Source organism: Podarcis melisellensis (assembly GCF_964234715.1).
Source record: "Podarcis melisellensis genome assembly, chromosome: 4".
Classification (NCBI taxonomy): domain Eukaryota; kingdom Metazoa; phylum Chordata; class Lepidosauria; order Squamata; family Lacertidae; genus Podarcis; species Podarcis melisellensis.
The window spans coordinates 78,993,671-79,017,781 of record NC_138531.1 but is presented as its reverse complement, the minus strand read 5'-3'; the positions used below and the strand labels follow the sequence as shown (position 1 = coordinate 79,017,781).

Below are 24,111 nucleotides of genomic sequence, written 5' to 3'. Positions count from 1 at the left end.
TGGAAAAATAAGAAAACGAGAGCAACCAAAGTCGACGCATTTGCCCAGCCCTAATTGTGGCTGCTGCAAAACTGGGGGCCCCACGTGCTCACGGATTAAAGTCGGGGTGAGGAACGTGGGGACCCCTAGCTCCCGCCACCACCGGCCGCAGCCAGCACGCCCAACAGTTAGGGAGAAGGAGACCTGGAGCCCGACAACAGCTGGGAGGCCGCCACTTCCCTACCCTCGGACTAAAGCCCAGCTCAGCACTAAGAGCTTGTTCCCGAGGCGGCCGAGTGTTTGGCTATCCTGGGCGAAAGAAACGGCAGAGAAGAGCTTCTGCGGACCCTAACGAGAGCACTGCCCGTGAGAAGTCGCAAAAAGCGGGCTTCGAAGGCCGTGAAATGGGAGCAGCGCCGCTTGTGACGGTAGAAACCTCCTCCGCCTCTCTCTCCCCCGCCTCCTCCCTCGCAAGGGCTGGGCCTCCACACGCGCCTCCGCCTGCTCCAGGCCCGGATTACCCAGCGGGCCCTTGTGCGGCGCAGGCGCACCGAGGAGGCAGCTCAGGAAGAGGAAAATGGAATAAACAACCCCGCCGCCGCCGCCGCCGCCGCCGGACCATCAATCAGCCTGGCCGAGGGCCCAGCTTCCCGCGTCCGCCGCGGGCCCATCCCTCGCCTCGGACTCCTCGGCGGGCTCGCCCGACCCACTTGAGAGAAGCGCCCGCGGCCCTCTCCCGCCTGCGACGCTCCCCCGCCGACGCCGGAACTCGGGGCTGTGACAGCGGCGACCGGACCCGGGCTGCCGCCGCCGCCCGCCCGCCCGCCTCTCCCCCGATGGTGCTGCGGCCGGCAGCGGCGGTGCCTCCGGAGGCGGCCTCGGCCCTGCCCGCGCTGCTGTAGCGGCCGCCATGAACAGCGGCGGGATCCCTTGCTCCTCCCCGGTGGTGGCGGCTGCCGCGGCGGCGGTGGCGGCTGCGGCGGTGGGGCCGCCCCCCGGGCCGGCGGCGGCGGCGGCTGCCGTCGGGGTGAAGCTGAAGTTCTGCCGCTACTACGCGAAGGACAAGACGTGCTTCTACGGCGAGGAGTGCCAGTTCCTGCACGAGGAGCCCGGCGGAGCTTCGGCCGCCTGCCCTGGGCCTCCGCCCCCTGTGGCCCTCGGCGGGCTCCCGCTCGGGCTCCCTCCGGGCCCCGCTGCCCCGGCCGTGGCCGCCTCGCCCGGGCACGTCGGCGGCTACTCCGGGCATGGGGCAGCGGCGCCCGTGGCGGGGCCTAAGAAACCCCCCGAGCTGTTGGGAGGAGGCGCAGGATGCGGCCACGGCGGAGCAGGCGGCGGAGCGGGGCTGGACGGGCCCCGGCTGGCCAGTGAGTGCGGGGCGACGGGGAGGGAGGGAGGGAGGGACCGGGAAAGGCTCCAGGTGAGTCTCTGGCCCCAGGCCCCACGGCCTTCCCGCGGAGGAGCCAGGGCTGTGTCAGTCGAGATGCTCGGGAAGAGGTGGGCGTTAGGAGGGTGGCTCACCGAGGCCGTTTCCCTGCTTCCCCTGAGGGATTAGAAACCTTCGACGTGTGAGGTAAAATGTGTTGAAAACGGGAGAGGGCGAAGCTATATAATGCGGCTCCTTCGCCCACATGGCAGGTACAGTAAGGGGGTGTCGCCTGAATCTTGATAATGTGCACAAACATACATACACAGAGAGAGATTCTTGGAAAAAAGTGACAAAAAGAGGTGTGGTGAGATATATATAATGGTAAGGAGATTTGAACTAAGTATGTTGGTGGGGTGTATGATAGAAAGAACGACTTTAAAAATAAAACCAACTGCTAAGGAGGATAAACAGTAAAGCAGTTGTGGGAGACACAATTTCTTGCCTGTTCAGAAAATCCAGACAGGATTGATAGCTTAGTGCAGCATCCATATGCTCAGAATTCACCAAGTGTATCCTGGGTTTGGGTTAGTAATCCTGGTCTGTCAGTCCCCCCCCCCCCCCATCTCTGCTTCTGTAATGTGGTTTTCTTTGTGCTGCAATGGAGTCGAGTACTGCTTGAGAATATAAGTTGTGAGAACTTGACCTGGCTCCCCCGCCACACTCAAAAGCACCGCTAGCTCCTTCTGCAAGTGTTCCAGATGTGATGAAACAAACATTGTCGTAACACCTCAAGTTATTTGATGGGAAGATGCTGCTAATCAGTCAGCACTATGTAAAAATGAATCAACAAAGCTTGTTGGGAGATATTTTGAAGTGTGGCTTGACGACTTGTCATACTCTTCCTGTCAACAAAGCTGTAGGTTTCTCTGCTCGCTTCGCGTCAACTTGTGCTTACAGCTCTAGATTTGATCAAATGTTTTAATGTGAACTCTCAATCACCTGCAGACAGTTAGAAGAAATGAATAAAAGGTAAATAAAAATGTTCTAGTTCAAATTTTCAGAGGAATAAATAAAAACAAGAGTTCTTTAGTACCCATTTTCTCATGCACACATTAAACAAAAAGCAGCTGGTACAAATTTCCCTTTTTGGTAGATTGTTCAAGATGAAACATTCCAAAGGAAAGAATCTCTGCAAATAATTGACTGTCGCTAGCAGTGTACCTGTCTAATTCAAGCAGGGTACACTGCAGGTATGACCTGCAGTTACTTACAATTGCTAGAATGGTTGCTTATTTTTTAAAAGGGTAGTCTTACATGGATGATTTTCCCACCAAAAAGTGGCATCTTGCAGTGGAAGCCCACATAGAACTTAGTATGATATAGAGCAGGCTTCCTCAGCCTCAGCCTCAGCCCTCCAGATGTTTTTGGCCTACAACTCCCATGATCCCTAGCTAGCAGGACCAGTGGTCAGGGATGATGGGAATTGTAGTCTCAAAACATCTGGAGGGCCGAGGTTGAGGAAGCCTGATCTAGAGAGCTGGTGTAGAGACTGTGCTATGAAGTTCATGGTTTGAGTGTTGCCTTTGCCATTGAACTCACTAGGTGGCCTTAAGCAAGCCACTCTGCCTCAGTTGTCTCACCAGCAATATGTATGGTAATACTGATCTACCTTACAAAGTTGTAGTAAGGATAACAACTAAGATAATGCAAGTGACTCATTTTGAACATTTTAAAAATGATGGTTTTTCTTGGGTTGCTGGAAATGGGATAGTAGTATGGCTGCTAAACTGACTTTGAACTCCTTTTTTAGGGTTTGAATACTGATTGATTGCTGCCTTCAGGGGATTGCAGAATGGGATTGTGTTGTGGAAAATGTAGTAATGTGAATTGCACCATTCATGCGTTCTAGTCTGCTGCCCCATTTTATCCCATAGTTACATATTAGATTCTGCTGACTTGTTTGTGTTACTTCATCTAAATAATAAAGTTTCTAGTTTGCAATCATCAGGTGTCTTCATGGTGATACTCTGCAAATTGGATGCAAAAGTGTTTATCTTAATTGGACATAAGCCACACAGTAAGAGAGTTACAATTTAAGAAAAATTAGTTGCATTTTATTGTATTGGTTTTTAGTAAGCTAAAGCCAGAGGTTTCCAATAATCTACAGATCTGCTGTCCTAGAGGAAGTTTGGATGGGGCAGAGGTATCTTTGGTGACCTCCTCCAGCAATTAGTACTCTGTTGCACCCACCCAAATGGAGGTAGTCAGTAGAAACCCCTGAAATCTGGTATTAGGGGGGATAGGCAGGGCTAAGCCAGAGGATCTACTGGATCCTAAGCCAGGCCTGCTGCTGTCATCTGATAGCAATGGGCTTGATCCAAGCTGCTTCACCGTAGCAGCCTGGAAGCTGCACAACAAAGAGGCATTTCCATTTGCACCATTAAGCCATGCTAATGTCAGCCAGGGGTCTGGATTACAGCCTTTGGTAGGCCACATGAGCCTAGAAACAAGAACACTTGCCATCTTTTTGCCGGGCATAGATAAAGCACATGGCAGCAATTGGTCATGTGTTGTCCTGTTGCAAACAAGCCTCTGACCACTAAAGAAAAGCTACTGCTTTCTATATGTTATAGCCCATGCCATGTGATTCAAATGCTCTTTACATTTCACATCGGTAATTGTGTGCTTAATTCCTACAAAATGTGCAGCAGCAGTTGTTACTGCATTACACTGTCTTTTCAGAGATGTTGAGTTGTCTTGTGCTCAAAAGAGGTATTGTCATGATAGCTGCATGATATAAAGAGACTTATTTTACAGGACTACTTTCAAGGTGTCAGCAACCCAAAAGAACATCTTTGAAATGTGCCAATCAGTTTTTTAGAACAACAACAACAACAAAAAGCAGTGCTTGAACTTTGGAGCTGAATTAAGAAAATATTAATATTAAACAGTGCTCTGATGCACCTAAAAATAATAGTACAATACCTGGATCTGGAATGAAATTAATTCTAGCTTTTTATGTTTATATTAGTCAGTACAATTATTCAACTTAAATGGATGATTTCAGAAGACTCATCTGTGTATTTATAGACGAACACCTATTAAAATAGTTGCCAAGAGAGAAATAACCTGATTTTTTTTTTGCATGCCACCTAAAAAGCAGCAGTTCTGTATCATACCAGTTTGTTTATGATTTAGTGTCTTTAAGGTTATTTTTAATGTATAACACATTTTTAAAAAATCAACATGGTTAATGTTGAAATAATAAAAGTTTCTGTTTCTCAAGTGCAGACTGGACATTAATATCTGTTTAATGAGGTTCACTGAGACCTAATCTTATGTACCGTAGATTCCGGCGTATCAGACAACTTTTTAACCCCAGAAAAGAGGTTAAAAAGTTGGGGGTCGTCTTATGCGCTGGGTATGGGCAGCGGGCTCCACTCTGGGAGAAAGTTTTCTCCCAGTGCAGAGCAGAGCCCACTGCCCGCTGCTGCTGCCCAGTGTATAAGACTGGGCTTATAAGATGAACCCCCAAATTGCAGCTGCCAATTTGGGGGGGTCGTCTAATACGCCCAGCCACCTAATAATCTATGGTAGCATGTTTGAAGTAATTTTTTGGAAGGTGTAACATTTGATACTGAGTGCTTTTAATTACCGAATCTAATATAATGCTTATATATTAGACTAGATTGGTACAAAGGAAAAACAAGGAAGCAGGACACATTCATTAAAAGTAATTTTAAAATGGACTAATTTTTGTTGCTTTATGAAAACAAGTTTTATCGCAGCTGCAAGTTATTCAATCATTTTGATTACTCTGGTGCAGTTTGAGAATGTACATTATATGTTCAAGATTGCAACCGTATGTGCAGTTACACTGGAGTAAAGTTTGAGTCTTCTGTATAAACGCACATGATTGTACAGTTTTTGTACTTCTGATAGAGGTACCATACCAAGTATGTGTGACTGTTCAAGTGTGATTACTTTAGTGACTGATTTATAGTTTCTGTATAAGTACAGTATTCTACATATTTGGTCACTTGGCCTAAATACAAGAAAATCTTGAATAGTAAGTTGTGAACGGCTCTTGATCTTCAGATGAATGGCAGTATACAAATTTAATAAATAATAATAAATTATACAATGATGAATGAAAAATATGATAATTTAAATTACTCTAAATGCTGTATGATTTATTTAATGGATAGCAATGCTAGTGACTATAGATTGTAGGTACCACTGAGTTTTCAGAGTAGGAGGTCTTATAATTTGAATGTATATGAAGATGTGCATTTAGAGAAAATCAGTATTAATGTAGAGAAATAAATAGAAGCTGCCTGGTTTTGTTGGGGAAATGGGGAGGAGCAGAAGAAGGGATGAAAGAATTAAAACTGGTAGGCAGATGGTAGTGTTTTCAGCTGTATTAACTACTGGAGTAGATGAGTAGACTTCCTCTGTGAAGACAATAATACTTTAGACAGGTTAGTTCAAATTTTTCATGGGGCTGACTAAGATAATTGGAGACTTTTAAGGTTTCTGGGTACAGGAGATAATTTAAACTGGCTAGAGAGGTAAATATTGTGTTTTTACTTCAGTAGTAGTAAGAGAGAGTGAGCACACCTGTTAAAATACTAGGGCATTGACTGGATAAAGCGCTGCAAGAAGTAGAGTACTTATTACTCATCCTGCATGGATGAGTATTTGGGTCAGTCCAGCTTATGTGTTTCACTTTCTACTAAAATTGGTAAGGAGTTAACAGCCACATCATTTGTACTCATTTATATGCAGTTAATTTAAAGCATCCTATACCTCTCTTTGTACAAATGTGAGAATAATACAGTAAAGTGATCTAACTGCTCTTATGTTTCTGGCATTTTCCAGCTGCAATTCTTGAGAACTACTGTGACCTAGTTGCTGCTAAGTGGGTCTCTCCCCTACCCCCCAACAAACTGAACAGAAGCATATAGATATGGAACATATCTCCAGTGTATGGTGGAGAATGACTGCTGCAGCACCGTATCATCTAGTTTACCTATCCATAAAAAATCAGTTCATAATATATTTATGTGTTATATAGAATCAACTTTATCTGTACAGTAGAACCTCGACTTACCACCGCCCCTACTCGCGAACAATTCGACTCGCGACCGCGGCAAACCCGGAAGTAAATACCGGGTTTGCTGTAATTCGTGCGTGTGCAGAAGCGGCTTCTGCCATCTGCACATGCACAGAACTGCGCCGCCGCCGAATGCGCATACGCAGAACAGCGCTTCTACCAGCAACCCAAATCGACTCACAAACGGACCTCCAGAATGGATTCCGTACATGAGTAGAGGTTCCACTGTATTATATTTGAATCCTCACTGTTAGCTCCCTACAGCAGTGGTTCACAAACCCCCAACGCCCCAACCACTTAAACATTGCCAAGGGTGGTCTTGTACTGCTTTTTCTGCTTGTTATTTAGCAATTGTAATGTTCTGTGCTAGATGCTGAACTTGGTGCCTTGGACCACCTGAATGAAGTTTACTGACTGTTCATCTGTGTGCCACAGTTTAGAAACCCCCTGCCCTACAGTTAGGGACACAGGTGGTGCTGTGGGTTAAACCACAGAGCCTAGGACTTGCCGATCAGAAGGTCAGCGGTTCGAATCCCTGTGACAGGGTGAGCTCCCGTGGCTTGGTCCCTGCTCCTGCCAACCTAGCACGTCAAAGTGCAAGTAGATAAACAGGTACCGCTCGGGCGGGAAGGTAAACGGCGTTTCCGTGCGCTGCTCTGGTTCGCCAGAAGCGGCTTAGTCATGCTGGCCACATGACCCGGAAGCTGTATGCCAGCTCCCTTGGCCAATAAAGCGAGATGAGTGTCGCAACCCCAGAGCCGGTCACGACTGGACCTAATGGTCAGGGGTCCCTTTACCTTTTTGCCCTACAGTTATTAAGTAATGCTGGTGTTGGGAGAGGCTCATGCTGCAGTTTTGTAATACTTCCGAGTACGTGTGCAGTGGATTGAACACTTTACATCTTTAGATGAATTCGTTGCACTGCCTTGTCTATGTTTTACTGGCAAGTAGGCCTTCCACGGAACTTTCAGATATACGGTAAGCGGGCCAATAATTGCTGTTACAGATATTTAGCCCTGATGCATATATACAGGCAACCCTCCCCCACTTAAGTGGGGGTTACATTCCAGGCCCCACGTGCAAAAGGGGAAATCACGTAAATGGGGAGCACCCTCTGAAAAGACTATAAGCACCAGTTTTTTCCTACTGTACAGCTCTCTCCAATCCAATCCTCTGGGGGGGAGGCTGGAGGATGTGCAAAAAAGTGGCTGTGGATGTTGTTGCGCTACCCATGCATCAGCTGTTAGGCAGGGAGGCTGAGCAGCCTAAATAAAGCCCCGCTGTGCCTCTGATCTCTTCGGGGCTGCCTCCAGCCTCACTGACATCCTCTTTGGACGTCTTCATGAGCCAAGGGGGCTCTCCAGCTCTTTCTTGGTACTACTCTATTTCCCAGTGCTGTGCGTATAAGCGGTTGCATGCGAGTGATCCTGCATAAGTGTGGGGATGCCTGTATTTCAACTCGTGACACTGCTTGAGAAAGTGGATTATTTGTATCCCTTTGTGTTCTTTGACTTCAGTATAATTTTATTTAGTGTGAAACCTTCCCAGTAGCCAGGAATGATTTAATTTTCACTATCAAAGCACTTCTTAAGAGTGTTAAAGAGGAAAAATGAAAGATTTCTTCTGTACAGTTGGTGGGTTACTGTGACACAGAACCTGGTTATGGAGTGAGTAAAAATCGGTGATGTAATGGAAGAGCATGCAGCTCTGGTACTCTTCTCAGAACAGGAAAAATGATGTCATCTGCTGGAGTGCCAGGGTCATTATGGGGCGTTCCTTGCTTTGGCAAGTGAAGGAGATTGTAATGGGTCTAGAAATTTTGTGACATTTGTCTGGAGGTAGTTCGAGAATGAGGGAAATAATCATAGGCTACTTACTACTTTCTTTTTCTTTGATAGGATTCATGCTTCACACCAGTAATTTAAATGGCAATGCTTCTTTGCAAGATAGTCTTCATTTCTAATTAAAAATTAAAGGTTGCATTTCAGCTAGTGGAATATCTTATGTTAAAGTTAAATCGTTTAACATGCTGACTCTATGCAGTTAGAAAGAAGCATTGCTGAGTTACATAGTTTACTTTGGTTCCCAGGAAACTAGGTGTGTAATATAATAATGTAGTGGCCAGTGAGCTTTATTCAGATTGCCTGGGGTGTGTAACATAACAGTTAAAAATTCAAGCATCTAGCATGGTGCATTACAGTTGCTAAAATAGGCAGAAAACTTTAAGTGGTCCTCCAAGACCCTCACCAATTTTCAAGAAGCCTATGTGGGAGTGGAATTTGGGAACCAGTTTAATAACAGCACAACACAGCTGCCTGTGCCCTTTGTCTCCTTGGGAGTGCGACTGTGGGGCTAGCCATAATAAGGTCCTGAACTTCAAAATTTTCCCCCACTCTGCTTTCTGAGATAGATGTTCTAGTGGTGAATGCATAGTTGTCTGAGAGACAGAGGAGGATATGAAAAGAAGCAGAAAAGAAGGTGTGCGCATGTGCATGTACATACATTATTGTAAAAAAAATAGAAATGAATTCCATCTTACACTTGTCCCAAGACTGAAATAGCTCAAGACCGCTGGCTTAAGGCCAGTTGGTGTGGGCTTTTGACTACCAAAATATGAGAATTCTCAGCATTTGGAGGTTTACTAGCTGTCTTTTAGATAAATTCATTTTCCAGGTTACTGGTTGTATAGGTTGATCTTGTTTAATATATAGCACTTACCACTCTTGCTCATTTAACATTGCCATATGTTACCCATGTTTGAATGGTAAGGACACATAGAGGACTTGCTCAGTGGCTTCCCACAATGATGGAACTGTTTCCCTGGCATTTCACCAAAGCCAATGTATGTAGATTTTTTTAAACAGCAGAATATATTTTCTAGGGGGCTGGAACTAAGCCAATAGGAAGCTACTTAAAATTACTGCCTATTTTGTTTTATGTGTTCAGTTGCCTATCCGCATAAGCATATTAGTTGTCTTGTGCTTTTAGGATTGGGTGACATACACAATCGTTTAGCATTTAGGAGAAAATGCTTCCCCATTGTTTGTCTTTTTTCAAAAGGCTATAACTGATATATGCCTTATGCTGTTGAAGTGATTTTAATTTAAGGCATCTAAAAGCAATAATTGTCAACTGTCCTCTAACACAGGCTCTGGTTATTTGTAAAATAAGATATATTGAAGAGCTTTGTTTTCACAGTCATATTGGTGGGGCAAAGAACACAAGATGCAGCATTCTTGCTCAATGTAGTGAGTTAGCACAGTGCTGAGGAACACAAATAATGCTCTTGATACAAACATATGGTTGAGGTTTCTAGCAGAAATAGGTCAGCCGTAAGCTCCACATAACCAACAGTGTCCCTGCTAAACTAAAAACAATTTCCTCTAGTTATATATGCCCTCCTATTTATTAATGCAGATTTTGAGCGCAGATTGCAAGTAACAAGTTTTTGTTAATTTTTTTCATGCTTGAAAACTGATGTGCTGAAAATGTTAAGTTGTTGTTAAAAAAACCCGGAAAATTGTGTCTGGTGCACTTTCACTAGATTTCACAGCTCTACCCGTTCAGTTTTTTAATAAAAAGTGTGATGTAACCTTTCTACAGAACTGAACATTAATTTTTTTCAATCTAGACGGTTACGGACTTCACTTACACTAAAAGTGATGGAGCCAACACTTTCATTAACTAAAGATTCAAGTAGGGCTTCTTAATAAGAACATAACATCTGTTGTTTAATCCCTCTTTGGGCCTGTTAGGTTGTTCTGCCATCTTTGTCATGAGATTAGGAGTAGGTTATGGGTTCAAATGGTCCTCACCATAACTCCTCCCCCACATCCAAAAACTGGTATCTCAACTGGCAGAGCCTATGGGTATTTTAACACATGTTCTCCTTACCCAGGATAATGAATCTTGGTGATGAGTGAGACTGGGATAACACCTGAACAGGCTCTTTGTTTCCTTCTCCTGCTGTTGCCTTTTGCTGTACTATTCCAAAACAAGCTCCATTGTCTCATTTGTCTCCCTTTCTTTCTTTAAAACCTACTTCTTCATCAGCACTTCAGGTACCTTCAGTAGCAGGTATTTCCTGAACATTATCTCTTCCGTACATCCTGCCGTTAGCTCTTTCTCACTTTCATTTGCTGTGCTTAGTAGTTAAAATTAACATTTCTACTTTTTCAATATGTGGTGAAAAGTGCATTTCTACTTGAGACCCTTAAACACATTTCTGACCCTTTACTTAATTTCATCTGTACCACCAGTCACATGGTGCATGGTTTTCCAGCCCTTGTTTCGCTTATTCATTTCTATTTGTCCCTGCGGCATAGGGACAAGTAGCCCTGGAGGCTTCAGGTTTGCACATGTGTTCCCTTCCTTCACCTGGTTAAAGCAATATTGATGCTGAGGGGTGTGTGTGTGTGTGTGTGTGTGTGTGTGTGTGTGTGAAAGAGGCATATGTTCAGGCTGCACATTTTGCTAAACAAAACGCAGCACAGTGTTACCTGTGCATATAACTATTGTTGTGGTAGGACATTTGTCATTCATATCCTGCCCAGCACAGCTGCTTTTCACTCCCAAGTTGGTGAGAAATTGCAAAGTAGCCATCCTTATTTAGTGACCTACCACAGCAGCGCTGTGGGTAAAAGCCTCAGCGCCTAGGGCTTGCTGATCGAAAGGTCGGCGGTTCGAATCCCCGCGGCGGGGTGTGCTCCCCTTGCTCGGTTCCCAGCGCCTGCCAACCTAGCAGTTTGAAAGCACCCCCGGGTGCAAGTAGATAAATAGGGACCGCTTACTGGCGGGAAGGTAAACGGCGTTTCCGAGTGCTGTGCTGGCTCGCCAGATGCAGCTTTGTCACGCTGGCCACGTGACCCGGAAGTGTCTCCGGACAGCGCTGGCCCCTGGCCTCTTAAGTGAGATGGGCGCACAACCCTAGAGTCTGTCAAGACTGGCCCGTACGGGCAGGGGTACCTTTACCTTTTTACCACAGCAGCTTCTTCCTGTTTCACAGAAGTGTGTGTGTGTATTTAGGCAGGCAGAAGTAAAAACATTACATTACATTACACATATAAAAGATCACATGGAGATCATTACAAAAAAAAATAAGCTTCACAGCACTATTAGGGCCACTTTTTTAAGGAAAGGGCTGATTCTGAGAAGTAAAACTTTTTTGCGTCTTAAATTCCTGGGGTCAGGGAAGGGTCTGCAAAGGTGATAGTTTTTAAATGATTCTTCTTTTTTTTAGTTGCAGGCATGGATGGAGGTGCCCTGGCTGAAGCTAGTCTTACAGACTCCTACTTCAGCACCAGCTTCATCGGAGTTAATGGGTTTGGAAGTCCTGCTGAAGCAAAGTATCCTATGATGCAGGTAATATTTCATTTGGTAAGCAGCTAGGTTAAAATGTACCAAGGATTAAAAATATTTCTGCAGCAAATAAGTTTACTTCTAGCAGTTTTCTGCTAATTTTAGATTTCTCTGGATTGCTGTATTTTATTACTTCACATGGAGCAGCAATAAGACAACTCTTCCAACCAATCTAGGAATCAACACAGTGTTTCTAGGAGCCCAGTGCAGATGTTGAGTTCACAGAATATCTCCCCTCCTATACCTTACTGCATGTAAGAGGCAATGGCTCCAATAGGAGATCCTATGTGAGTTTCATCATGGAATCTCCTTCATTTAGGAAATGGGAGAAGTACTGTGCCCAATGAGGGAATTCTCAAGCCAGATATTGGTTTATGATCACTCTATAAGCAGAGGGTTGGGAAAGGAGACATAGTAATTGAAAAAGGCCTTGGTAGGTTGGTTACTTTTGGGGCCTTTTTTATTTGTATCCCAGAGTGCAAATGATGATGCACCACCTGTATACACATACTTTCCATCTGGTTCAGTCTGGGCTTTTTTACTGCCCTTGAGCAGATCTGCAAAAGTGCTAGTTCTCTTACTTAGGAGTACTTCCCTCCCACAAAGAAATTGTCTTGTTGTCTGGTGGTACATAGGGATAATAAGTGCTGGACGTTTGACAGCCTGCTGTGTAGTGGTTAGAGATAACTTTCTGTAAGAATTTTTTGTGCAATCATGTAGGCACCATCTGGTTTGAGTCCTTACAGCTATGGATAGTTTTGTTTTGTTTTTTGAAGGGAGTTGGCACTTATCTTGGCTCACACTGCTTCTGGCTATACCCATCCATTCTAACATATCGCAAACATTGGAGAGGCAGCAAGAGGTGGAGTGCAAGGGTTTATCCAGACCAACAGTTTTAAATATCAATTTGCTACTTGTAGGGGAAGGCACAGTTCATGTTGCATCTCAGAATCTATCAGTATTCATATTCTTGCTTTTATATGTGTGTGAGCATGTGCATAATCTTGTAAGGAATTAAACAGTGGGGGGCTTGGGTGTGCTTGGTCTGGACTAAAGCCTTTGTTGTCTCATTTACTGTAGATTTTCCTTTTCCTGTATATAACACACAGACACCCCACACACTCCAACTAAGCATTTATGGCATTGCACCCAACCTTCAAGCAGCTTGTCAAACTTACCTATTTTTTAATAAAAAATATTAAACCTGGCTTTTAGTTCTCCCTGTTCCTATCATAGAATTGTAAAGGGACCCTGAGGATCATCTAGTCCGTCCCACAGCAATGCAGGCATCTCAACTAAAGCATCCTCGACAGATGGCCATCCAACCTCTGCTTAAAAACCTCTAAGGAAGGAGAGTCTACAAGCTCCCAAGGGAGTCCCTTCCACTGTTGAACAGCTCTTACTGTCTGAAAGTTCTTCCTGACGTTTAGTCGGAATCTCCTTTCTTATAACTTGAATCCATTGGTTCAGATCCTACCCTCCAGAGCAGGAGAAAAGAAGCTTGCTCCATCATCTATATGACAGTCCTTTATATTTGAAGATAGCTATCATATCTCCTCTCAGTCTCCTCTTTTCCAGGCTAAACATACCCAGCTCCCTCAAGCATTCTTCATATAAGGCTTGGTTTCCAGACCCTTAATCATCTTGATTGCCCTCCTCTTCACCCTTTCCTGCTTGTCAATATTCTTCTTAAATTGAGGTGCCCAGAATTGGACACAGTATTCCAGGTGTGGTCTAATCTATTACTTCCCTTGACTTGGACACTATACTTCTGTTGATGCAGCCTAGAATAGCATTAGTTTTCCATCCACACAAATAAGATCATGTGGGTTTGAAGGTGCAGTTGTGCAGTTGTGCATTTCCAGTGTTTATCCCAGAAAATTTGTCAAAAAACAATCACACCCCGCAAAAGCCTTCAGTTCCAGGGACAGGGTGCACATGTGTACAGGAAATGTGGAAAGACTTGTTAAAGGACAGTGATAGATAAAAATGAAATGAAAAGTTATGACTGCCAGTGCAAACATACCCTAAAGAAGAGGTCATGAAATCCTCTGAAAGGAGAGGTAAATACAGTTGCATTGAGGATTTAGAATAGGGAGTTAGTTCATAAAAAGTACACAGAAGGATATACTGCATCAAGTAAAAAACACCATTTTTGGAGTTTGATGTTACAAAACTGGTACCACACTACATCCTGAGGCTAGGCTAAATCATCTTGGATCATCCATTTAACTAAAGCCATGTTTCTTCCTCCCATCACATCACTGGTTCCCTCTGCTAATATAAGGAGAAATGTAGGTTGTTAAGTTGCTGACACAAAGATTCCCAATATGACTTTGGTTTATCCAGATAGCTTTTTGCCTTGTTATTCAGACAGATTTGTCCTTTAGCAGCAGAGACTCGCAGCTTTTTAACAGACCTGTGATAAAGTCTCTAGGGTGTACTATGTCACTAGCTCTGACGTTGGTTCATAGCTCTACCCAGTAACATCAGTGAGGTTGCAGATTCACCATTGGTCTGATTTCTGAGACAGATTTATGCTGATTGGCTAATTACTTCATGCTTTCTTGCTTGTTGCTACTTGGTGGATCTGCTTTGCATTAAGGTTGCATCAGGGCAAATGTTTTGTGTAATTTTGTTCTTAAATTCATGTTTCTGTGCAGACTGAATTTTCAGAATTTTGTTCTCTAAAATATTTGTTCACTCTCTACCTAGATTGTTTGCCCTGTATGGTTAAATACAGCGAGGGCTAGAAATCTGATATCACAGCTTACTGTGTTTGAATAGAAAGATAATATAAAGTAGGTGATTGTCAGTTCAGTACTAATGTCAGTAATTTCGTTAGTTGAATTGGCATAAGCAATCTATAGTGTGTAGCAGTAATTGTAGATGATCTCAGTTGGAAAGCAGGTTTTATATTGGATTTATGTGCCCATAATAACACTGACCATTTGGTGACTTATTTGGGAGTGTAAGGCCACTTAATTGATAAGTAATACTGTTTTGTAGCTGAAAAGGGACTGGTGTGAGTTTTCTGTCATAGGTTACAGGATGGTGGGTAGGGGAAGAAAGACAGCAGCAGAGCCATGACCCATAGTGAGAGTGGGTCCTACTTATGTGGTAGTAGCAGGCAATGCTCCCAGGTGAGACCTTACTGTTTCTGAGAATGAGTGGCAAAGTAAGAAGTCACCTCTCGGACTAAGGGATACAAGGCTAAGAACGCAGGGGAAAGGGAGGCCACTGTTTCCGGAGAAGCAAAATATTGGGTGTGCTATGAAAGAGTCTGCAGGTAGGATGTGCTTGGGTGTGAAATCGAGGTGTGAAATTGAAAGATACTGGGAGGGTTGGTCTTGTGTGGGTTTTGCAAGTTTTTTTTGGCTTTGTAAAGTCTAAAACAAGACATACTGTACGCCACGTTGAGACTTCTGGATAGTGCATCCCAAAGTCAGTTGATGTTTTTACAAGTGTCTACTGCACTCCCAAGATTTAAGCATTTTAGAAGTCTTAATTTTAAGTAGTCTTTGCAATAATTTTATTTAGATTTGACTGCTTAATAATACTGAATAGGAGAAATTATGACTTTTTCCTCTACCAAAGAGTGAATCCTAGAAAGATTTGCATCCTTGGAATAAATTTCTCTCATATGACATATCTCATTTTCACATGACATATCTCATGTCTCTAATGTGGCCTGTTCCATAACATGCCTTTTTCTATGGTCACCTAATGACTGCTGATAGTTTCTGCATTTCAAATAATAATCTGATGTTATGGAATAGCAGCCTGGCCCTATTGCATAAGAAGGCACTTTCAGACCCTGAGTCTGCATGCAAGGTGGGGTGGGCAGGATAAGGAAGTATCGTACAGTAGTAGCAGTTGTAACATCATCATCATTACTCACCCTCTACCCTAAGGTACCAGGGCAGATGTCAAAAAAATGTTTGATATTTTGGAATGTGTGTGTAAACTTCTGCAAGAAAAGTATTAGGTAAAACATATATTTGCTGAAACCACCCTGATTCTTTTTCACAAGGGTTGTCCTTCTCTATGAGAAATAATTCTACTTTAATGCTTTCTATCAATTTACCTAGAATCTAAGCTAACTGTCCTGAAATGTTTTGACTTCTCCTGTCTCAGTTTTTTTAGCTGCTTTATGATGGCCATTTCCCAGTTTTCCCGTAAGAAGGTTGATTTTCCTGCCTCATTGTGAACTTTTGTTAGGTTATCAGCAATGTTCACACAGATGAGTCCTTGAGCAGTAGAGTGTATGAACATTAGAAGTGTGAGCTGGATCAGGCCCAGCAGCCCATCTAGTCCAGCTTCCTGATATCACAGGGGCCAAGTGGATGACTGTGGAAAGTCTGAAAGCTGGACCTGAGGAGAACAACGCTCTCCACACTTGTGATTCTCAGCAACTGACATTATGCCTCCAACTGTGGAGATTGAACCTAGTCATTGGCTAGTAACTGTTGATATCCTTATGCTTCATGAAAGCTGTCCGGTGATGCATTTAGTATTTGTCAGTTAGCTGTAGAACTTCACCTCTGTTTGATTCCATTCTTCAGATGTTAGCCCTGAAAAGATACATTCAGGCATGGGTTTCAGTCAAGCATTTTCAGCAGTGAAGGCTGATGCAAAGATATAAGCTTCTCTGCAATCACCCTGTTCTCCCTTAGCTTCTGTTTTGTCATCTAACAATCCAACTAGCTCCCTTAAATGTTACAGCAAGCCTTCCAAAGTTGAGGAGGATAATCTATAAACTCTGTGAATTAACTAATTTTCACATGCTGGTTATTTTGAATAATTTTAGGTAATTGGGGAGGGGAAACACATGTTCCCATTGACCACTGGAACTCTGATTCAGCTCTTCACCTGCGGATTATACCAGTCATTTTCTACATATGTCCAAGCCTTTTTGAGCCAAAGAAACAATAACTTGCTTTTTCTTAAAAAGACCAGCACTGCTGTATCAACATAGAATTGCAGAATAAACATAGCTCTGTTCAAGGACCAATGATTTGAGAAATTGCTAATTGGTACTTTTCTGGCTCTGTGTTGATTGGATAAAACTGTTAATGAGAGCTATATGTGTAGAAAGTTGTTTTAGAGAAAATAAGACCCCTTAAATGTTGGATCTTATATTTTGCCTGTAGCTTCTGAATGATAGGCATTTTTTGAGGTTTTATTGTCTTTAGCCTGAAATCTAAATAGGCCATTATGACCTATTTGGATCCATAGCAACAGTGTGTTGCATCCTGAATCATACAAATTCAGAAGGATCAACATGGAAGTGAGCGGTTTCTGTATGGAAGTTAAGAAAAGGGTTTGTGGTTTAGTTTTTTGATGCAGTTTTTTTTTACAGTATATGCTGACTAGTGGTGAACACTCTTGTCTTTTACTCTGATAGTCCCAAATAGTTCTAACTCTCTTAAAGTCTAGATCTACTTTCATTAGGATTCTAGGCCCCATTTTTCAACTCTGTTTTGATAAGGGAGTGCCCTTGGCTCAATAGAAAGTAACACATACCCCCAACACAATTTCAGGAGTCTCACTTGGCCTTCTGTTGAACCTGTTTTTATCTGGGTACAAGCAACCCCTGATTTGTGCGGGGGATGCGTTCTGATTCATCACGCACAACGGTATAGCCCACATAAGCCTGCTTGGCCTCTTCCGCCCCCACCTCCACTTCACCCCCTTTTCCAGCCACTTTCAGGTTACTGTGATGCTTGCATGTGAGGTTGCGCACATATTGAACACCTGTACAGTGGTACCTTGGGTTAAGAACTTAATTCGTTCCAGAAGTCCATTCTTAACCTGAAACTGTTCTTAACCTGAGGTACCACTTTAGCTAATGGGGCCTCCCACTGCTGCCGCACCACCACTATGCGATTTCTGTTCTCATCCTGAGGTAAAGTTCTTAACCTGAGGTACTATTTCTGGGTTAGCGGAGTCTGTAGCCTGAAGCGTCTGTAACCTGAAGCGTCTGTAACCCGGGGTACCACTGTATATCAATTGTTCCCTGTACTTGTAATGGATTCAGGGAAGTTTAGGACACATATCTGTCTACTGATACATGGGAATTGTTTAGGCAATTTTCACATATTCCTCCTTCTCCCTGTAACCCCTGAAAAACCTCTTCAGTAAATTAGGGGACCCTCCAGAATCGGAAGCAAGAATTAGCAAAACTTTCCCCTCCTCCAGCACAAGCTTCTCTTAGTTTAGAGTCACATCTGTGGAACGAAAACCCTGGATCCAACTCGATGTTTACACAATGTTCTTGGCTAAATGAAAATCAGTGTTTACTTGGTATGACTTTATATTAATTGTTTTAACTAGTAACTAAATGCTTCCTATAGCTTTTTATTTGGACACACCAATTTGTGGAGTCACTTTGATTAGCATTATATTTAACCATATATTTATTCATCCATTTTCAGTGTATGGGCTAAAACTGCACATGATCCCTATTGTTGTATTCACCATGCATTTTTTCTTTTTCTTTTTCTGCAGAGGATGACAAATAGCAGCAGTTCCCCTAGCCTTCTTAATGACAGTGCCAAGCCCTATGCAGGCCACGGTAAGAAGTTGACTTTCTTAACAAAAAAAAACTTTAATATTTAACAATATGTTTATGTTAATATTTAGCAATATTTATGTTAAGCTATTTTTATGGGGGCAAAGCTTTCAATCTTTAACGTGGTTGCAATATCTTTAGATTCTTATTGTGATTTTATTTAAAGTGTTTGTATCCTGCCTCTTTCAACAAGTGAGCTCAGTTTTAATTATCATTAATGCATATAATCACCATTTTGTTTTGCTTGCTTTCCTTATGTTACTCTGCAACATGTGATATTAAAAAAAGGCAGATTAAATATTTGAACAAAATTCTTGGGAGCAATCTTTGGCCAGTATTCACAGAGTTACTTGAGATAAACCTAAGGGCTTGGGCATGCACAGAGAAATTGCTGTAGTTAAGAGCATAGGCCCTACCTTCATAAATTACATTTTAGAGCCACATAGTAAAACAATCTGCAAACAAGCAAGACATGTTTCCTAAACAGTCATCCACTTTGGTTGAAAATGGAAAGCTATTTTGGTTCTTGTGACCATCTTTTCTGGATTCATCTCAATTGGGGTTTAGGCCCAGCTGTATGATGTATGGAGGATGGCAGCACGAGAGTGAGCCTTTTCTGTGGTGTCTCACCATTTGTGGAATGCTCTCCCCTGGGAGGCTCACCTGGTGCCTACATTTCATATATTACATATATTCTCTGCAACCAGTGCTTTGGCTGATTGCCATTCTATGGTCTTTTAAATGTTTTTGTGGGAGGGGGTTTATTAGTTTGTTTCTGTTTTATTGTGTATTTTGTGTTATCATTTTGTATTTTTATGTTGTGAACCACCCTGTGATCTTTGGATGAATCAATCAGTCAATCAACCAATCAATCAATCAATCAAATATTCCTTCCCCCCTGGGCATTTCATTAAAACAATTTAGGAGGCAGACTGTCGTAGAGTCATGGGCATCCCATATAATCTGTTTGTATTTTAATGACATTTAATAATCACCTACACAAGTGTTTATGTTATAGGTGTAGCCAGTTCTGTCTGTAATCCTTTAAGCGCCTGTCCATGGGAAACATATGCCATCAAGTAGCTGTATGAATTTACTTTTCTAACAATTCCTACCATCAGTGCTAGGAACCTTCAGTTGTGCTTCTTTTCCATATGGGAGCCACTTATAAGTAAACAAGGAAGATTTTAAGGGATGTGTACATTAATTTTGAGAGCTTAAGATTGCAGAGGACATCATGTAGAATTATCTGGTAGTTGAGAAACTTCGACTTAAAGCACACACAACTGTGAATTAATTAACATATGTCAATGCTAAGTTAACTTCTTATTTCAATAGGACTTAAATGCTGATATTGATAAAACATAGCCTCTATACAAGTAATCTACTAAACTAGCCCTTGTATTCCAAAGTCCAAAGAAATTTATAAGCACCACAGTTTTACAGGGCATAGTGATTGTTAACAGAGGGGGAAAGTTAATTCCACTGAACATGCACAGTTCCTTAGGCACATGCCAACTTATTTTCTGGCTCTACTTTGCAGATTTCAAACACTAACAATGTTATTATATTATATTTAAAATATATTATTATTTTATATCTGTATGTGTTTTGTAACCTTTTTTTCCAGATTCTCTTACTTCACCCGGTTCATCCTTGTTCAACGACTTTGCTGCCCTCAGCTTATCTCAAAGGAGAAAAGTAGGTATTGCCAGAGTTTCTAGATAACAAAAGAGCCACTTGCTTTATTACATACAGCAACTGATAGCTTACACAGTAGCATCAATTATATATGTGGCCATATGTAATGCACATTTCTGGGCATGCATTTAAGTTCATTTGCACAATTGCTTGTAATTGTCTAGATCAGTGCACTCTAACTTGATCCTCTGCCCCTCGCAATACAAGCAATGCCTTTCTACAATGTTCTATTCAGTGCAGTTTTTTTAGAAAAAGAGGTGTCGGAACTCACCATGAATGCCTCCCTTGTTCTCTTATAATGGCAATGGCACTCACCTGAGAGGTGCCGGAACTGAGTTCCAGCTGAATAAAAGCCCTGGTTCTATTGCAATTTGTGGTAAAGACAACATCTTCAAATAGGTGTCTATCAACTTTTATTCCAAACAACTCTTGATAAATCCGCTATTTAAGGAGAAAACTTCCTGCAGTAGTCACATTACATAGAGCCATGAAAAATCTGTAAACCATAGACTGAGTAGTTTTTACTCTACCCCCTGCAGAGAATTTTAAAATTGTGATTATTAAATGCCCACCAACTTATCAAAGCAGTCACTTTCACTTTATTGAACTTCTGGGGATTTCTGTTGTAAAGTTTTCAAGATTAGTTAGCTTTTCTTTGCTTGTGAAAATTGCAATAAGAAACCAACATTTACAATTTAATATTATGCCATGTCCTCTTTATTGCTTTCCCAAGTAACAATCTTTTATGTGCCACTTCATTAAATGAATGCTGTTCTTTGCTGATATTGAAACTTCTGATCTCAAGACTTCACATTACAAAAAAAAAGAGTTAAGACATTTTTGTCTTCCCTAGGCAAGGTTTGACAAAGTCTGGGACATTGGCCAAAACTGATTGGTCCCCAAGCACCTTTTCCCTTACTCTTTTCAGCTGTAATATATTAAAGTACAGTAAAAAAAAAATGGTTCATTCTCAAGGGAACCAAAGTTTAACAGTACAATTAGCAGAAGATTTTTATTGGCTGAATAGAGAATAACAAATAATTTGACTGCTGTCACAAACCGAAGTGACTTTTGGGCTTCTTGTTCTTTGGGTTGATACAGGCAGTAGTTTGTTTTAATGCTCCACTGTCCTATCTGTGTATATATAATTTTGCAGGTTTTTGAAGCATTGCAAAAACAAGTTTGATTTTTAGCAAAGACATATGGAGGGAAAATGCAAGTGTGTCTGTGCAGGTGGTGATTGCTTTATTATAACTTCAGAGAACACACAAGACCACTAACAGGGTTTTCATCCCATCTAAAAGTATGTGAAGGCATAGTTTGCATAAATAAATCCTTCTAAGAGAGAAATACATATGTGCTTGGATAATTGCAATTGCTCAAATAAAAGTCACTGTGATGTGCAAGTCATGATGGCTGTGTGTACATCCCTAGGTAGGGGTGCTGACTCATACAAATGAGGTTTTGACTCCTGGCCTTATTGCAAGCCCATCAACAGCCTCACACACTCAAGGAGGTGGTTGGATAATTGCCACTGAATGTACAAAGCCAGTTTGGGGACCCTGAACAATATACTCCCACACAAGCATTGCACCATTTACTTCATTCGCAAAATAGCTTCTGGGTAATACATTTCAAGATTAGGGCGTTAGGTTGTCAGCGATTTAAATAACACGGATTTATGAACAGTTAACTGTCAGAATGTTATACTAAGATCTGCTGCCACTGAAACAACGGGGATAATTAGCAGGGGTGGACTTTGGTAATATGGCACCATAAGTGAGGACATAATTTGGCGCCCTCCCACATCTTGGTTTCCGTTCTGCACATCCTCTAAAGTGCAGTACGTCATAGTTTTGCGTCCTCCTGGCTCGGCTTTCCTGTGTAGGAGAGCTGCATGTACCACCCTAAATCCGGTGCTGTAATTAGCTGCCTGTTAATGTTGTGCACTTACATTTAAGCCAGTAGAATATAGGAAGTTTTGATGGTTAAGCCCCTCTGTGGTGCATATGGCAGACTCAAGTGTTAAGTGCATTGCAGTTTTTGTTCTGTTACACTCTTGCTTTAATTTTGTAGGAGAAATTTGCTGTTCTGTGCAATTAGGGTGCACTGTTGTGGTTCGGAAGGCCTGAATTTTTTTTAAGATCTGAGGAGCTTTTCTGTAAAAACCGTCTTCTTTCCTTGTGGAAACATTTTGGATGGGCGATTTTGCTTGAATCTCTTGTGTCCTAAAAGCTGGGCAAATAAAGCCTACAGTGATGGAATTAGCATTCTTTATAGTAGGAGTAGTGGTGGGTCTTTGTGCTATAAAAGAGGCAAAAAGACATTTTTATTTTAAAAGGGTTATTTGAGATTTAAAACATCACTGCAATAACATTCTGCTTTTTTGGTTATCTTTGTAATTTGAGACTAGCGTGTACAAGTTTCACACAGAAGGAAAATTGAAGTTACTTTAAGTTGTCTTTCTGGTCTGTGGTTTCACAGCAGCCAAAGTTTTTGGCATTCAAGTGGAAGGATGGCATTCAAGTTTCTTAGTTCATGGCTTCAGTTGCCTGTGCGCCTTTACTCATAATTGAGGGATTGGGTCACAGGATTGTGCTATTTGTCTACTAGTACCTTCTGTCTCGCTCATGTACAGCCAAATTAGTGGTAAGAATGCTCAGTTTTGGTACAAAAGTAGCTACAAATTGTGCTTAAGTGTGTGACATGCGGGATACACACACAAGAAAAAAGCACGTTATATTGTAGCCATTCCCATCCTTTTAATTATTGCTAATGACTGGTGTGCATTATAGCTTCATTGAGTTTTCCAGGTGCAGCATATCAAAAGCCAGGGTTTTGGTTGTTCAACCTGTTATGTCTTCAGTTACGTTGCAGATGGAGGAAATACTGGTCACTAAGGATGTGTTGTGAAATTGAATTTGCATTTTTGACTTTGCAATTTGTGTCTCAACATTTTAAAAATGTGGTCTTTTAAAGAATGTTGAGAGAGGCAACTTTAATCTATTGTTCCATCACTTAAAATGAAATATGTCTCATAGCCTAAGAGTTAAAATTTAACTCTATACTTAAAAATCCACCAGAATTTAACTCTTTTCTCTGACTTCTAATATTTATCTTCACATTTTCAATTATTCTCAACCGTTGGGGCCATAGCTGTATAAGACATAAGACAGTGATAGCTAAAATCGTTCCAGGTTTTGAAGCTCTTGAGTGAATCGCCCCCACTCCAGTGTCTCCTATTGCCAAATGCTGAGCAGCATAACACCATAGCATGGATTAGTAACTAATCAAGACTTGATCAGCATGTTTCCCCTTTTTCACGTTGGTGTTTTACTGCTTCCTCTTTTCAGTTGTGTCTATGCCAATTGTATCCCAGAATATAGGTAATACAAGCATGTTAGAGTTCTATCCCCCCTTGGCATGCATGTAGGACTGTTTTTGGAAATGTGTTCAATCATGTCAACCCCCCACATGCAGTCTGAAGTGGCAAGACCAGGAACATTTTACCCCATCACCTATTTCTTGTGAGAACAAGGTCACAATATTAGCACTATTTATCCAGTTCTGTTGTTGGTTGTTTAGTCATTAACTACGAAGGTTGCTAAATTGGGCCATGTTATCACTTTATCCAGTTTAAGCTGAGTATTGGTTTTTCTACAGTTTTTGGGCTTCCAGCTTAATCATAGCCAATGAGATTAATCCAAGGCATAATTATTGCTAGTTGAAAATTTCCCCAAATTTCATTGATACATACTTGTTACTGAATAAATACAGTGGTGCCTCGCAAGACGAAATTAATCCGTTCCATGAGGCTCTTCGTATAGCGGTTTTTTTGTCTTGCGAAGCAAGCCCATTGACAGCTTAGCGGATTAGCGCTACAGCTGTCAAGCGGCTTCCAGCAATCAGCTGTTAAGCGGCTTATCAGCGGAACAGCTGATAAGCGGCTTAGCGGCTTAAGAAAAGGGCGGAAAAAGCGGAAAAAACCCGCGGGGGGGATGCAAGATTTTTTTTCGT

General features: G+C 42.1%; 1 protein-coding gene across 2 annotated transcripts in view; it reads left to right on the top strand.

The window, feature by feature from the left end:
- The first annotated feature begins 874 nt into the window (after positions 1-874).
- PAN3 (poly(A) specific ribonuclease subunit PAN3) overlaps positions 875-24,111 on the top strand; it is a 57,895-nt gene continuing 34,658 nt past the window's right edge. For both annotated transcript variants that reach the window (XM_081909348.1, XM_081909347.1), the window contains exons 1-4: positions 875-1,343; positions 11,701-11,822; positions 18,330-18,396; positions 20,024-20,094. In XM_081909348.1, coding sequence (XP_081765474.1) covers positions 890-1,343; positions 11,701-11,822; positions 18,330-18,396; positions 20,024-20,094 — 714 coding nt within the window. In that variant the 5' untranslated portion in view covers positions 875-889. The remainder of the gene's footprint in view (positions 1,344-11,700; positions 11,823-18,329; positions 18,397-20,023; positions 20,095-24,111) is intronic.